At 41.0% G+C, this 15,077-nt stretch overlaps 1 protein-coding gene across 2 annotated transcripts; it reads left to right on the top strand.

Annotated features, from left to right (window-relative positions):
* The first annotated feature begins 135 nt into the window (after positions 1-135).
* LOC119659999 (putative riboflavin kinase) lies at positions 136-11,130 on the top strand. 2 transcript variants are annotated; one of them, XM_038068377.1, is made up of 3 exons: positions 136-430; positions 555-770; positions 10,701-11,130. In XM_038068377.1, exons 2-3 carry the CDS (start codon positions 555-557, stop codon positions 10,911-10,913), a joined length of 429 nt encoding a protein of 142 aa, XP_037924305.1. In that variant the 5' UTR covers positions 136-430; the 3' UTR covers positions 10,914-11,130. The 2 variants fall into 2 exon arrangements, with proteins under 2 accessions (XP_037924305.1, XP_037924303.1); XM_038068375.1 differs by having other exon boundaries at positions 146-430; positions 619-770.
* The last annotated feature ends 3,947 nt before the right edge of the window (positions 11,131-15,077 follow it).

The following is a 15,077-nucleotide window of genomic DNA, read 5'->3' as shown; positions in this document are numbered from 1 at the left end:
TGGGACTACGGTAACAATGTTTTTTTTTTGCTTCAAATATTAAATTTGACTCTTCAACTCTCATGATTTGGCAACAAAGTACCTCTGCCCCATTGCTCTCCTATTTAGTAAGCAGTTGCGTTTCACTCATATGTCAAAGCAAATTACAAATCTATGAAAACGTCATAAATACTTGGGCAATATCAGACGGAACATTCAGAATCAGTGCGAAATTTTCCTCAGATCGATGTTTAGTTAGTGATCCGCGACGGTATAGAGTATATCGCGTGTGGTGTGCGGAGTGCGAAGCGAGAGTCGACAAGTGAATTGCAAAATCCAGTCATGAAAATCAAACCAAATTCGGAGCTCGCAAAAGTCCTTCCCTACTTTACATGTGGCAAAATCATCAAGGGATTTGGCCGCGGATCCCGCGAGCTGGGAATCCCCACAGGTAAAATGATTAAGCAAATTCTGGATTGACCTTCTCGAAAAGAAGTTCTGCAGATAAGCTTGCACGCTTGAGATAATTGCGGGCAATTTGTAATTGGCCTTATGTAATTCCAATTGCTGACTAGATGACGTGCATCAGCAATCGATTAATCGAGGTTTTTGTCACCGTGGATTATTCTCTTGTTCCAGCCAACTTCCCAGAGGACGTGGTGAAATCACTTCCCGAGGCTGTAAATCGGGGTATCTACTTTGGCTGGGCATCTGTCGATAATGGGCCTGTTTACAAAATGGTCATGAGTATCGGATGGAACCCGTACTACGACAACACAGAGAAAAGCATGGTAAGTTCGTGGGGCTTCACTGAAGCCACTTTATCAGATTTGCAGATTAAAATTGATTGGGTCTGTGGTCACAGAATTGTACTTTGTTCTTTATATTCTCAATCAATAAATATTGCTTTGGATGTGCTCAGTCAACAGTTTGGGCACCTAATATTCGCGCGGTTGTAATATTATATTTGGGCATTCTATTCCTTTTGTGTCAGTATGCCCAGGGCTATCAGAAATTGATTAACGAAGCGCTTAAAAATCGTTTACTAGTTTTCAAAAAAAGGAAAAAATTAAATGGGACTTATTATTCTGCTCGGTTTTTGGCGAATTTAGTTTTTTGAAACAAACAGTTCCCAATAAGTTTGCATTATTTGAAATGTTCGTTACAATCGTTAACAGTAACAGAAGATTAGTTGTAGGTTTCGATGGAATCGATCTAATCAATATTGTTCATTCATCTTCCTACAAAATTTTGAAATCAATTTGTTGCCAAATCCAAGCCGAGGGTGAAACTTTGCGAGCTTGTCTTTTTTCCGGACAAAAGTGAAATCACTTTCTTTCTCCCCTTTCTCCCCTTGTGCCACCTGCAAGCATCCGCAAACCTCTTGTTCTCAGTATCATCCTCATCTGGATCATATGGTTGCTGCTATGTAACTCGTATGCTGCAGGAGCTGGGTACCATTTAACGTAGTGCACATCATCACTCCCGCATGCAGGTCAGCTCAAAAGAGATGATGTCATTCCCAGTTATGTAAAACTTTAGCCTTTGTATCGTTCTTAAGCGGAGTCGTCTGGTCGCGATCGATTGCGCCATTTTTGGTTTATCGGAGGCCTGATCTGGATGCAGTCGCGAGGCTTTCAAATCCGTTGTTTCGGGCGGCTTTTTGGTTGCTAATGATCGATTTCGACGTCCAGACCAATCCTGGTAAGTGAATTTTCCTTACCGCGAATTATGCTCGAATCGAAGGCACCTCTTTCGCAATTTCTTCATAATCGGTGCAGCTCCATATCGATCACGGATATCCTTATCTCGGATGTGATCAAGGCATGTTATGCCATTAGTCCACCGCAGCATCTTCATTTCCATTATCGCGAGACGTCGCCCATTTGCCCTTTACAGTCGGCCAACACTCAGAACAATAGAAGGCGACAGGGTGAACAACAATACGCTCAATTTTGGATTTGAGACGATCGTTGAAACGTCGAAAGAACACTGGTTGTGGAACGCCACTTCATCCAGGTGGCGTTGTGTAAAGCAATTTCATAACGCAGTTCTCCATTGACCCAAAATATTTGAAATGCTCAGGTCTAGGCAGATCACTGTGCTGCATGAGGCGATCATTCCATTTTTGGACAAATTCTTCGCGATCAGTGTTGCTATTAGACGCTAGGAAAACTTTGTCTGCATAAAGCAGTGTATAGGGTGCTGGACTTTGGATGTCCCATGTGAGAGTTCGCTTTCTTGATGAACACCGACGGAGGCACGAAGCAGTTTTGATACACCAGCCCCACTTCGAAATTTACTTGTCAAATCATGATAGAGCAATTTAACCCAGCAAACACGTTCTTCTTGCACTAGGTGTTGTCGTAGAGCATACCAGATTATTTCGTGTGGCACACTGTCAAACGCCTTCTCAAAACCCAGAAATACATATAAAAAGAATGATGCCTCTCACGGTGTTTCTCCATGATTACCCGCGCAGCATGCATTACAGTAATTTGAACGGTGTCGTGAATACCGGATCGGAAGTTAAATTGAACATTCTGCTGGAGTATCCTTTTTTTCCATATTTGAACTGTGGTGTTTTCTTGCCAGTCAGATAGTTTTCTATCTTCCTGAATAACCCAATTGAAGAATTCACTGGGCGATAGTGCTGCGTCTTCGTTTTCCACAGTTCGTCGGTCGGTAAGCAAAATATCGTTCATGTCATTAACGCAATAGAATTGTTGGATATCCTGTATGCGCTTTTGACAAATCGATATAGATCGTTTCGAGTGTCCAGTTTATTGTAGCGATCTTTGTAATGGACTGCTCCGGTAACAGTCATCGCTTTCTTTGCTTCCCGGTTGTCATTGTTATAAATTTGCCAATAGGCCATCGTCGAGAAACTTTTAGTAGGGGTGTCTCTTTTCACGGACCTTCATTTTAACATCGTCATTTCAGAGCTAAGTATGTCGGTTAGTTGGCTTGGTGACTCGGGTTGCATAGGCCGCCTTGTCGATACCAAAATGAAGGATAGTCATTTTTATCTCGTTCGCGTTCTAATGTCGCAGCTTTGGGCACGGGTTTCTTGTAGAGCGCAGATATCAATACTATTTACTTGTTAAACGTTAAATACATATTGTACATGATGTTGTATAGAGCTATGATAATTGGGTAACTTGACAAAATCAACATAAACACTGGGAATATCAATCGTTGTTAGGAGGTCACCCAATTTTTTCCAGTTTCTACATATATATATATATATGTTTTTCTACATATTTTCAGCCAAGCTGGTAAGATCTCACTGACGAAACCCTAAAATTGGTTACCGGCTTTTAGGGTTTCGTTAGTGAGATCGGTTTACGGAAACTAAACTAAAAAGCTGAAACCCGCTCCCCTTCGTTTCCCCATGATGCCTAAAAATATTCGTCTGGAAGTTTACCAACTCACACAAGTTCCTGTCATTTCCATAATGCAGTGCATAAGCTCACAACTCAGCAAATGTGTTCGGCCTAGTTTGGAGGTCTTTTTAAGTTTGTTTTTTTGGACCAAAGCTTTACTTCCCCATATTCGACTGCATATTGTTTTTTCCTGATGACTGTCTATTATCTTCCAAGTCTCTAATTGCAACCAGGGAAGATTTGCTGGCGGAAAACCTGATGATTTTCAGTAAAAGGTTAGATTTATCCGCGGGAAGGTATGTATATCTTTTGAATGGTTTCATCGCAATGCTTACACCACACTTGTGCGCCATGGTCAACGAGAAGCCTACACTCCTCTACTGTTCTGCATCAAGAGTTGTAATGACTAATGAGGATTGACGATAGTCAAAAGTCATCCTCTTGCCGACAGTCGACCTAGAGGCGAGAAATACTTCAAAAAACCTAAATAGTCGGCGAAATCGACCGCAAAGGTCCGCCCGCAGATACTGAAGTTCCACTGAAGTATCGCATCGACACGTAGTTGCATGCCTTGGTGCTAAACAGGCTGGGGAATGTGGAAGTAAGGTCCTTTTGAATACTTCGGTCCTTCACGCGGTATTGTAGGGAACCTAAATATCGCGCGAACCTAGCCGAAGAATACAGCTAAAGCTGAAAATAGAAAATATATATAAATATATATATATATATATATATCGCGCGAACCTAGCCGAAGAATACAGCTAAAGCTGAAAATAGAAAATAACTATCAATAAAACTCTGAGCCTGACCACGGCGGATTACATCCTCAATCGATGCTTCTCCTGGTTCAGATTTTTAGTGTGATGAAACACGCATATGGTGATAGTTCCCTAAAGATCAATAGCGCGATTGAAGAGCCACAGAACGTTCTGCTCGCTGCTTAATCATCTGGCTTGCAATACACTCTGCGACTATTGTCATTCATAACTATTCCGAAACAATATTAAAAGACGACCAATGTATAATGCTGCTTGCCGCCGAAACGCAATGAAAAATATACTTAGAAATGGGTATCATCTTCAATCCTCACTGCAATACTCTACATACACGAAAATTGTTAATTTTGTCGTCCAGAGAACGTGCGTACTTTTCGTCAACAATCGCTTCGCGTGAGAACACGCTATCGATTTTATGATTAAATTAAAAGGATTCCACATCCAGTTTTCTGCATTCTTTCCATTTTCAAGCACGTTCCTCCAAAGAACCAAAAAAAAAAACCGTCTGCGTAGCCTGCCACCTTTTTTTGCCACCTAATTTGTATTTTTCCATACTTACTCCAGCAGACATTTAATCATTCATATCTTTTTCCTGTCCTCTCGAAACTCACTCTCCACTTCAGTTGAGAGCAAATTCAAGATCGAAATCACTTCTTCCACTTTAGTTCAGATCTTTCAAATTCGAAAATAAACAAGTCGGGAAACCGGAAGCTAGATCCTTACATTGCTCGTTACTTTAAATGTGCTGCTTCCACATAATAGCATAGAGAGAACATTGGACAACCTCAATATAACGTTGATGTTGGGTACCTGCATTTCCGATTTTTAGACAGAATAGAGGAAGCGGATCTAGCACTGTTAATGCGTCCAGTGGCATCGAATCTAATGGTACCGCCTGCAGAAACAAGGCTACTAAGGTGACAAATTAATCGACATTTTCGATGTGCTATCCATTAGTTCAGATAGAAAAGGTGGGATGACTCGTCAGATTGAGGACCTTGGTTATTGGTTATTGGGAGAAATAATCTTTATTTCATGTTACGATGGCTAGCCTTCGCCAGATATTATACGGTTGGGAATCGTGGCGAAATATTTTCTTCGTCTCTTATGCTTCTCATGCTCGGGGATGAAGAGTCTGCCTTTAACATTCCTCACAGGACCACCGAGGGACTTGCGATAGCAAAATGGTTATTATTTGCGGTAGCTTCTGCTTTCCTAATTAGCGCAATGACAAATTCGCGAACCTGCATACCCCTTCGAGAATATGGGGACACGATACGTAACCCCATGGCAAGCGACCATGAAGAGATAATCTCGGTTGAGGTCGATATCGCGCCTCTTATGCTTCACACAACCAGATGGCAACTTATAAATATACTGCATCCCACGATGTGGTTGATTTGATTAGATGTGCGTTGAAACTTAACGGACCTTATGGCAGATTCTGTGATCAAACAATATGTCGCCAGTTGCGAGGTGGAGTAAGCTGCAGAAAATCGCAAATCTCTCATTATTGTCATTATAGTCGCTAAAATCGTGTTTCCACATTATATGTCCGAGCAAGCCGTTATCAGAATCTAGCTTGGGATTCATCCATCACAATCGCAAGCCTCCCTGGAGTATTGCGTTCAGCTGCCCATAGAAAGCCTCTTCCTCTTCATCGGAAGGCATCGTTGGTGCATAGCATTGCACTGATGATTCTCATCCTGGGTTTTCTGTCCAATATGAGCTTCTTCAGCTTTCCTTATAAAATCATTTAGATTATTTGAATCGATCACAAACCGAGCCGTAGCCAAATCACTATTTCATCAGTTGTTGGGCTTTTTGTCCGTAAGGGTGCATTTTGGAATTGGATGGCATTTTGTTCCGTAAAAAACGTTATACGGGTCTCAAATTTAAGCAGATTTATACAAAAGTTTGCTAGTTCATTACTTTCGCTAGGCATCTTGGAGTCCTTGTATTAAGCTTGGAGAACCTCAATCCCTGAAATTCAACCCCGACTGGCTATATGATCCGGCTGTCGTCCGACAGTGAGAGTTCCCTTGCTGACCAGAGGCAGGGGCTCTGAATAGTGTGCCTGAGAACGTTGATGAGTATTGGACCGTCATTAAAAATTCTGTTTTGTTAGGCTATTAGGTTGTCGACCACATTTCACATTACATCAATGATTGAAAGCACAAATCTTATGCGTATACAACGCTTAATCCAACAACTCAAAACCATCAATAACAAAATGCACAGTCAGGGTCATATCAACAATAGATACTCGTTAGCTTGTTTGATATCGCATAATATGAGCGATAAGTATTGCTGAGAATTCATTGAAATGTTTGTCAGCTGTAATTATCTACTTGTGTCTCATGACGACAGCGGCAACATTGCATAATATTTCCACACAAAATAGTAATCATCGAGCCTGTTTTCTATTTTCAGTCTGACGCAAGTGATTGCTCTGTAATTAAATAGGATTCTAACGAAATATGAGACTAATCCAGAAATGTTATATTCCGTGAGATATTTGTCGTTATATTATTATTAGAACAAATATTGAGGATCCCGAATGGTACGCTATACATATTCCCTTCCCTTTATAATGGAGGCCCTTCAATAGGTGGGCTGGAAACTGCTACACTTGGATTAATAGTAATTGATTGATTCCCAGTAAAGATACCTCCCAGGGAATTAATTTCGCTAGCACAGTAATCTCTCGCCATTTACTAGGGTTAAGGTCGGTAAATATTTCCACAATCCGCGAATGTTAAGCCTGCTTAATTAGATTCGAAGAACAAACGTAAAACCCATATTTAGAACATATTTCTACGGTCCGCAAATTAGGATAATTGCGATTCATTCAGTAGTTTTTAAGGTTTTGTTTGTAAATGTATATCTAGATACAATTTATGCAAAAAAAATCGATTCCTCCGATCCAACACACGCGATGACTCCCTTAACACAGCAAGTATTGTTTCTAGAACGAGTAAGATTTTTATATTTCCTGTTCATTCATACTAAACCTCTTCAGGATGCTACGAATGCAGCCCGCTTGTAATAAGAAAGAGTCATTCCGATTCCGAAGAATCTTTATATTTTTCCAAGATCCTTCGGGTTGGATTTTGTCTTCAATTCATCTCTGATGTAGTCCGGCTTTTAAGGTTTTATGTGGAACAAAACCTTATTAAAATCGATTTACTGTCTGTCTACCTGTCTGTTGTCACGGGCATTTTTCTCGGAGATGGTTGTAGTGATTCAGGCCAAATTTGGTGGAAAGGTGAGAACTGAACGTCAGGTATACAGTAAGTTATATTGCGTTACGCCAAATTTAAGGGGAAGTTTCCATTCATTGAAAAGGGGAGGGGGGGGGGGGAGTGTCAATTTTTTTTCACCAAATAAAGTCATGTGGGATATTAAATGAAAGGTTTCGATTAGTACTTTCCAGCCAGTGCGGGGGGTAGAAAATGATCATTTCCTTCACGGACCCAACCTCAGAAAATATAACTAAGATGTCAGAAGTGCACTTTTTCTCGTCGATGGCGGTATCGTGTAGACAACATTGTCGTCAGGTATGATGTGATGATATCAAACTAAAAAATTGTCATGTTACATTCGGCTATGTTTGCAAGGAACATTCTTATGGAGCTGGGTGTGGCATATGGGGCAAAGGTTAAAGGTTTACCATCAACTTCGATGTTCAGACCAATCTAGGCAAGTGAATTCTCGTTGGCACGAATTACGTGACCATACCATCTTGCAACTTTTCCACGATCGGTGCAACCCTATAATGATCGCGAATATCCTCATTTCGGATGTGATCTAAACGTGTGACGCCACTAGTCCAACGTAGCTTCTTCGTTTTCAGTTCGACATTCGATGATCTTAATTTTCTGAGATTGATCGACAAGAAGGGTCTTCACCTCGTCTCATTAATTTTGTCTTTCCGTCAATTTCCACATTCGGATCACATCTTAAGGAAGCCTCACTTGAAATGCGTCCAATTCCTTATGAGAAGTATCCTCTTTTTTCGATGAAAAAACGACATGTTTGAAACTCGGAAATTACTACTTGTGCAAAAAAATTCACTAAACATTTTTTTTCTGTTCGAAATCGACCATTTGATCCATTTCTGTGGTTACTTCGAAAAAAAATTCTACCCCGGAGGGGGTGCCACAACCTTCTACCGGCTGCTCGGAGTAAACGGCTTCAGTAACGAAAAATTGCTGTATGTCATTGCAGAGATGTACTGTAGAAACCTATCTAGGCATCATCTGTCACTGTCCAAGATTTTCACAATTTCTTTGCTGAGCGTGTATGAGAGAAATGCTACTTGCTTTCGGTCCGCTTTTTTCTTTTTTTTTTGTTTTCCTTTTTTTATCCAAACTACTTTAGTTGGCTGATGTCCTCATTTCCTCCGATGCATAGACGCAAGAGCCGTTGCGTTTTACCAACTTTGCGTCCAATTTGCTCTTATTTGTTTTTGTATTTTCTTAGTGCCAGAAGAACTCGTGCGCTGTCTAAAAATGGGATGATCGCCTCACGCAACACGGTCTGAGATTCAATCTAAATAAAACTGAATTTTTGGCGATCGATCCACATGAAACAGGCACAATCACTGTCAGCGGCAGTGATCTGCTCAGAACTGAGTGATTTAAATATCTCGGGTCAATGCTATCAGCCAATGGAGAACTGCGTTGTGAAATTGCTTCACGTTTTAGCGCAACCTGGATGAAGTGGCGTTCCCCAACTGGTGTTCTTTGTGGTTGACGTATCAACGAACGTCTCAAATCTAGAATTTACTGCAATGTCATGCGTCCTGTTGCTCTTTATGGTTCTGAGTATTGGCCGACTATGAACGGCGTCTTGCGGTAATGGAGACGAAGATGTTGTGTCGGACTGGTGGTGTGACATGATTTGATCACATCCAAAATGAGGATATCTGTGGTGGATATGGGGCTGCACCGATCGTGGAAATATCGCGAGAGAGGCGTCTTCGATGGTATGGTCATGTAACTCGCGCTAATGAGAATTCACTTGCCAAGATTGGTCTAAACATCGAAGTCGATGGTATGCGACCAAGGATTTGAAAGCCACGCGATTGCATCCAGATCAGGCATTTGATAAAACCAAATGGCGAAACCGATCACGACGAGTCGGCCCCGCTTATAAACGGGACAAAGCCGAAGAAAAAGAGGAGGACGGATGGGTGATTTATGTTATGTTATGTGTATGCAAACTTTACCTGAAATTTCATGAAGCATTTGTACACAACAATAAAGTAACCTTGATTTTGAAAGAAACGTGGGATCCGGAATCGTGAGGGTTTTGTGACGGGCAGTTTTTTCCAGATATGGCCATTAGTCCTACATCAATCCAGAACCTGGAGGAGCAGTTTACGCCTTCAGTTTTCCGTTAAGTGCAAACTCCCAGCGATCACTACGTGGAGTTAGGGGATTTTGAACCAAAATTGTTGGTTTGGGTTCAGCTGGCATTTCCGCAGTTTTGGCCTGCATTGTAAGTACGAAACGACGCTTTTGTTCTGAGACTCCTAGACTCCCTTAGTCTTTGCTGCTAAACTCTCTTTCGCTACAAGTATTCTATCCATATTTCTTAAACATGTTCAGCCCGCTCAAGCACCACGTTTCGAGTTAAAGGCACTCGTTTTGGTGAATATAAATACCTTGTTACCTTGTTGTCTGCCATGAACTTTTTTTTTACTTCAACCGTGATTCATTGATCACAGAAAGAGCGCCTGCAGAAGTAAAACTTTCTCTCGCGTTTAATATTCTAATTTCCCTCACAAAGGGTCAGCGTTTTTTACCTTTTAAAAGAGGAGGCATTATTGACGAGAGATTTGTTGTTTGTGTAGATAAGAAAAAGAAATGATATAAAGTGAAGTCTAAGTGCTCTGAAAAAACCTACTTAGCTTTGTATCTGTCTCCACTCTACTTTATGCGAATTATTTTCTATAGGAAAGTTGAATTGTTTATGCAAGTGCGTTCCTCTGCGAAGAAACAAAAACGGGGTTGCAATTATTAAATCTGTGAATAATGAAAACCACGACTGACAAACTTGGCCATGTTAAGGGATTATTGTAAATATGACCACCAAAAAGTATAACAGGCCTCATTCTCAGAACCAACCCAACGTTTGTTTTATTTATTAAATTATGTTAAAGTAATGAAAATTTAACCGATTGCTAGTGGGACTATACATCTACATTGCTGGTCAAAAGGTAGAAGCAAAAGATGCAACTAGTAAGCGAAGTTTATGAAAGCCAAGTAATGACTCAGTTGAAGGAGTTTCGTTTTATATCTATTAAATAGAAAAAGATACATTGAGTCTAAATCTAAAACAAGAAACAAATTGCCCACACCGACAATCTAAACCCAACGTAAACATTTCTGTTTACTCCGTTCCCATCTGGTACAGTTCAATGTCATTTTTATCTAATTGTTTATTGCTTTATTCCGTCTAAGTTCTTGATTGTTTCTCTTTATTATAGATTTAGAATAACACTCGTTTATGATACAGTAAATATTCAACATTTTATGATTTGTTATTGCAGGAGACACACATCATGCACAACTTCAATCGTGATCTCTACGGTAGCGTACTTAAAGTTTGTATTGCGGGGTACCTGAGAGCGGAGATGAACTTCAACTCATTGGATGCATTGATTGAAGCAATACAAAATGATATAAAGCAAGCGTCAGAGCAGTTGGACAAAAGCGAGTACAAACAATATTCAGATCATCCGTTTTTTCAAAATCAGGAGTAGATCTACGATTCAAGAGTATCTCAATTAAAATGTAGTTAATTTTCTTCTTTTTGATATAAGTATTTGGTTCCCTTTTGACACCATTTATTTGTTTTTATAAATGTGTACAAAGATAAGACTATATATTATTTAAACTTCCACGGAATGTAAATAGTGATACGGACAAGTAAAAATGGAACATACGGGATAAATAAAAATTGAAAATTATTTAATGTTATTCTTTGTTTTCAAATTACCTGCCCTCAAGACGTGTTTGCGGCGAAAGCAACTTCAATTAAATAGATTTGCATTCACTTGGTTTTCCAGATGTAGTGATTAAAAGTCATGTCTGATTAGAATGTTGATACACAATTGTATATACTATATTACAACTACCATAAACAATTTGCTTCAGACTCGGCAGAAAATCTACAACGGTCAGCAATCCAATAAATATGTGGAATAAACATTGTTTTCGTTTTTATGTTCAGTTTCATTCCTCATATGATAATGGAAGTACTTCCAGTCATAACTCACAACAATAACGTCTCTTGATATTTCAAGCTTTTAAACAATAAATTACAATATCTTAAAAAATATTTGCACTTAAAGTACAAAGATATTGCATTATCGTTACCGAGAATAAGAAAGAGAAAAAGAATCTCTTCCGGCGCTGTAAACAATGAATTGTTGTACAGTAAGAGCTTTGACGCTATAGTGAAACGTTTCGAGCTTTTTTTGGTGCTCACGTTGCCACCATAAACTTTGTCTTGCCTTCATTGATGTGCAGCCCAATATCTCGCGCCGATTGTCGCCTGCTCGATCTGGATGAAGGCAGTTTGTATGTCTCGGTTCGTTCTTTCCATGATGTCGATATCGTCAGCATAGGCCAGTAGTTGGGTGGACTTAAAGAGGATCGGACCCCTAGCATTTGCTTCAGCGTCACGGATCCCTTCTCTCATCCCCTTGTCGTAGACCGTTGTTGATGTCGAATGGTCTTGAGAGTGATCCTGCTGCTTTTATCTGACCTCGCACATTGGTCAGGGTCAGCCTAGGCTACGCTATCATAGGCGGCTTTAAAGTCGATGAAAAGATGGTGCAACTGATGTCCATATTCCAACAGTTTTTCCATTGCTTCATCTATTGCTGATTTGCCTGGAGTGAAGCCTCTTTGGTATGGACCAATGATGTCCTGAGCGTATGGGGCTCTCCGGCATAGCAAGATAGCGGAGAATATCTTATAGATGGTACTCAGCAACGTGATACCTCTATAATTGCTGCTGATAATGCCTCGCTGCCAATCGTCAGGCATTGATTCGCTGTCCCATACTTTGAGCATCAGTTGATGAACCACTTTGTGTAATTAGTCGCCAAGAAATCAATTCGGCTGTAATTCCATTGGCTCCTGGCGACTTATGGTTTTTAAGCCGATGAATTGCACCAAGCCGTCATCGTCAGTTGACGGGACCTCCAACTCGACGATATTTTGGTTGTTGAGCAGTTCATCAAAATGCTCAACGCATTGCTCCAATATGCCCATTTTGTCGGAAATCAGATTTCCTTCTTTGTCTCGACAGGATGAGCATCGAAATGTATAAGGCTTCATCCTACTGACTTGTTGGTAAAACTTGCGCGTCTGGTGCGTTGGCCCCTTTATGTTTCTAGTTAACAGACTTTTGGGTTCTCCCAGACTTACATTCATCGTCAAACCAGCCGTTCCGCTGAATGGTTTTGAATGGCTTCGGTATTCACTCTCACCTGTTTGTCAGAGGAGATTGTAAGTGGTGTCGTAATTCGAGCTCGGAGCACCATGTCAACGAGATATTGGTCCGAGTCTATATTGGCCCCCAGGTACTTCCAACAACCATTTGCGCAGTCCGTTATCATTGGAATCCTTATGTAAGCAATGGGAGCTAACGTATCGCCTAAATACGGGCTCCGTCCCTACTTGACTGTTGAAATCCCGAAGTACACCGAAACATCCGAAATTTCACTTCCCTCTTGGTCACAGTGATCAGGTATCCAGAGTAGTTCCACTGGATTGAATCTAGAAATAGAGTTCAAACGGTTTCTGCATTCCTGAACGATTTTCGAGGTGATCAAAGGACTACTCAACGCTCTCAATGTAGCCTGGCTATCACTGCAGATTGCGATGTGCCTGCCCTTCAATCGCCTGTCAATCACTCAGTTTGCCGCCCTTAGGATCGCATATACTTCGGCTTGAAAAAGCGTTGCATATTGTCCCAAAGGAAAAGCCCACTTCTCGTTTTTATTCGACAGGTAGACTCCGGCTTTAGAGCCATGTTCTGTTTCTGAGTCATCGGTGTAGAAGACGGGATTTCCTAGTTCTCTCTACTTTTCAGGATAACTTCATATCTTCTACCAAACAGATATATGTTGACCCGAGAATCAAAAGGCATTGTAAGAATTGGATTCAGTACTCCCAATAACTCTTCCAATGTTCTGTGCCCCCACGTCCATTGTTTCCCCATAGATCTAATTGAGTTAGTCTATGAGCTGCTTTCATTGCAGTACTTCGAATAAATATATCCAGGGGCTGCAAATTGAGTATTCCATTTAGAGCTGCGCCGGATGTCATGCTCATGGCATGGGTAATACCTAGACACAGTTCTTTGCAGTGCGACTAGTTTACGGTGAAAACCTTTTTGTCTCACCTTAACCCACCACGCTACGGATACATTAGCGACCATCGGCTTAATGATAGCAAGGAAGGAAGGAGCATTATGGAATCCAAGGCTAGAACTTGAATTCCATTCAAATAACTTTTAAAAATCTTCCTTTTGTGGCGCGGTGGACTATCCTGTTCCGAAATTTAATCATTTTTATTTAACAATTTGTCAGTTCCGTACGAATTAGCCGGAAATACGGATAATCTTATTCATTGTAATTTGATATCACTTTACAAAAGATTACCGCTCTTCGTAATACAAGTGCCGTGACAACTGTCGGGTGTCGAGCCGGTACTGAGTATGGTTTGACTGATTTTGGTGGGCTGCCTTCGGGCTGGCTTTGGGTTGGCTTCGAACTGGCCTTGGTTATCGTTTACTAACGATTATCGGCTGCTGATTGGTGTGGCCAAAGGGAAGATAAATCCCCAGAGCGAAACGTAAGTTGGTACCCACGATAGAGTTAAGTAATACATTTTATTGTACCACTTGTATTTACAATTACTTTAAATAAAACATTTTATTTTACAATTAATATTTTAGATAAGCTACGAAATTAAAACGACCTGCACGGTCGGTGGTTCGCAACTTAATAACTTCAATTATTTCTTTTTCATATTCAATAATTTTTTTTCCAACCAATTCCAGGCCTACTCCGCCACGGAGAACACCGGAGGTGGCATTTGTCAGTCGAATTAACAACATTTGAAATACATTTCTAATGCTGCTAATCCCGCTGCGCTACAAGAGGGTAAAACCTGGAAAACGTCTGCTCAACCAACACCAAAACTTTACTACCAAACTCTATCTCCACTTCCACGTGGTGAACGCTGGGAGCTCTTTCTTAACGAAAAACTGCAGACGGAAAAGGATGAGGGCGAGTCTCCCGCGCCTAAAAACCGAACAAATTGTACCAACTGGGGTTGGGAGGGCTGACAACCTGACATCGAAAACAACTTGTTACGGAGCCACGAAAGGAGCCTCAGACTGGATTGACAACACAATGACGAACACGGCAATCAAAAAAAGAAAAACCATTGGCATATTTTCTCATGGAATGCGCGCTCCCTGTATAGGGAAGGAGCTGCTTAGCAGCAGTCCGATACCCTGTCCTATACCACAGCCAGATCATCGGCAAAGCCGTAGCTTTCTCTGGGACGAGAAGCACAAGCTCTCCATTATTCATAAAATCCCACAGCAAGGGCCAAGTACCGAGTCCTGCGTTTGGGAAGCAACACCAATTTTTCGACTTTCCTTCTTTTAGGCACGCTTCGAGGGTATTGGTGAAAGAGTCAGACCTAATCTTCACTGCCAGTTTCAAAGCTCGCTCTCTTGGGTCCATATTATCACCGATCTTATCAGCTCCTTTGACTTATGCGAATCGTCTCTTTTAAGTGGTCTATGTGCTTCTTTTCGATCGTCGATACCGAGTTTGCCTTAAGCCTCTGGCCCCGAAAAGTGCAGTTCACGAACTTGCGATTTCGTTGTTCCCCTACTA

Source organism: Hermetia illucens, chromosome 6 (assembly GCF_905115235.1).
Source record: "Hermetia illucens chromosome 6, iHerIll2.2.curated.20191125, whole genome shotgun sequence".
Classification (NCBI taxonomy): domain Eukaryota; kingdom Metazoa; phylum Arthropoda; class Insecta; order Diptera; family Stratiomyidae; genus Hermetia; species Hermetia illucens.
The sequence above is the reverse complement of the archived record's forward strand: the minus strand, read 5'-3'. Positions and strand labels throughout refer to the sequence as shown.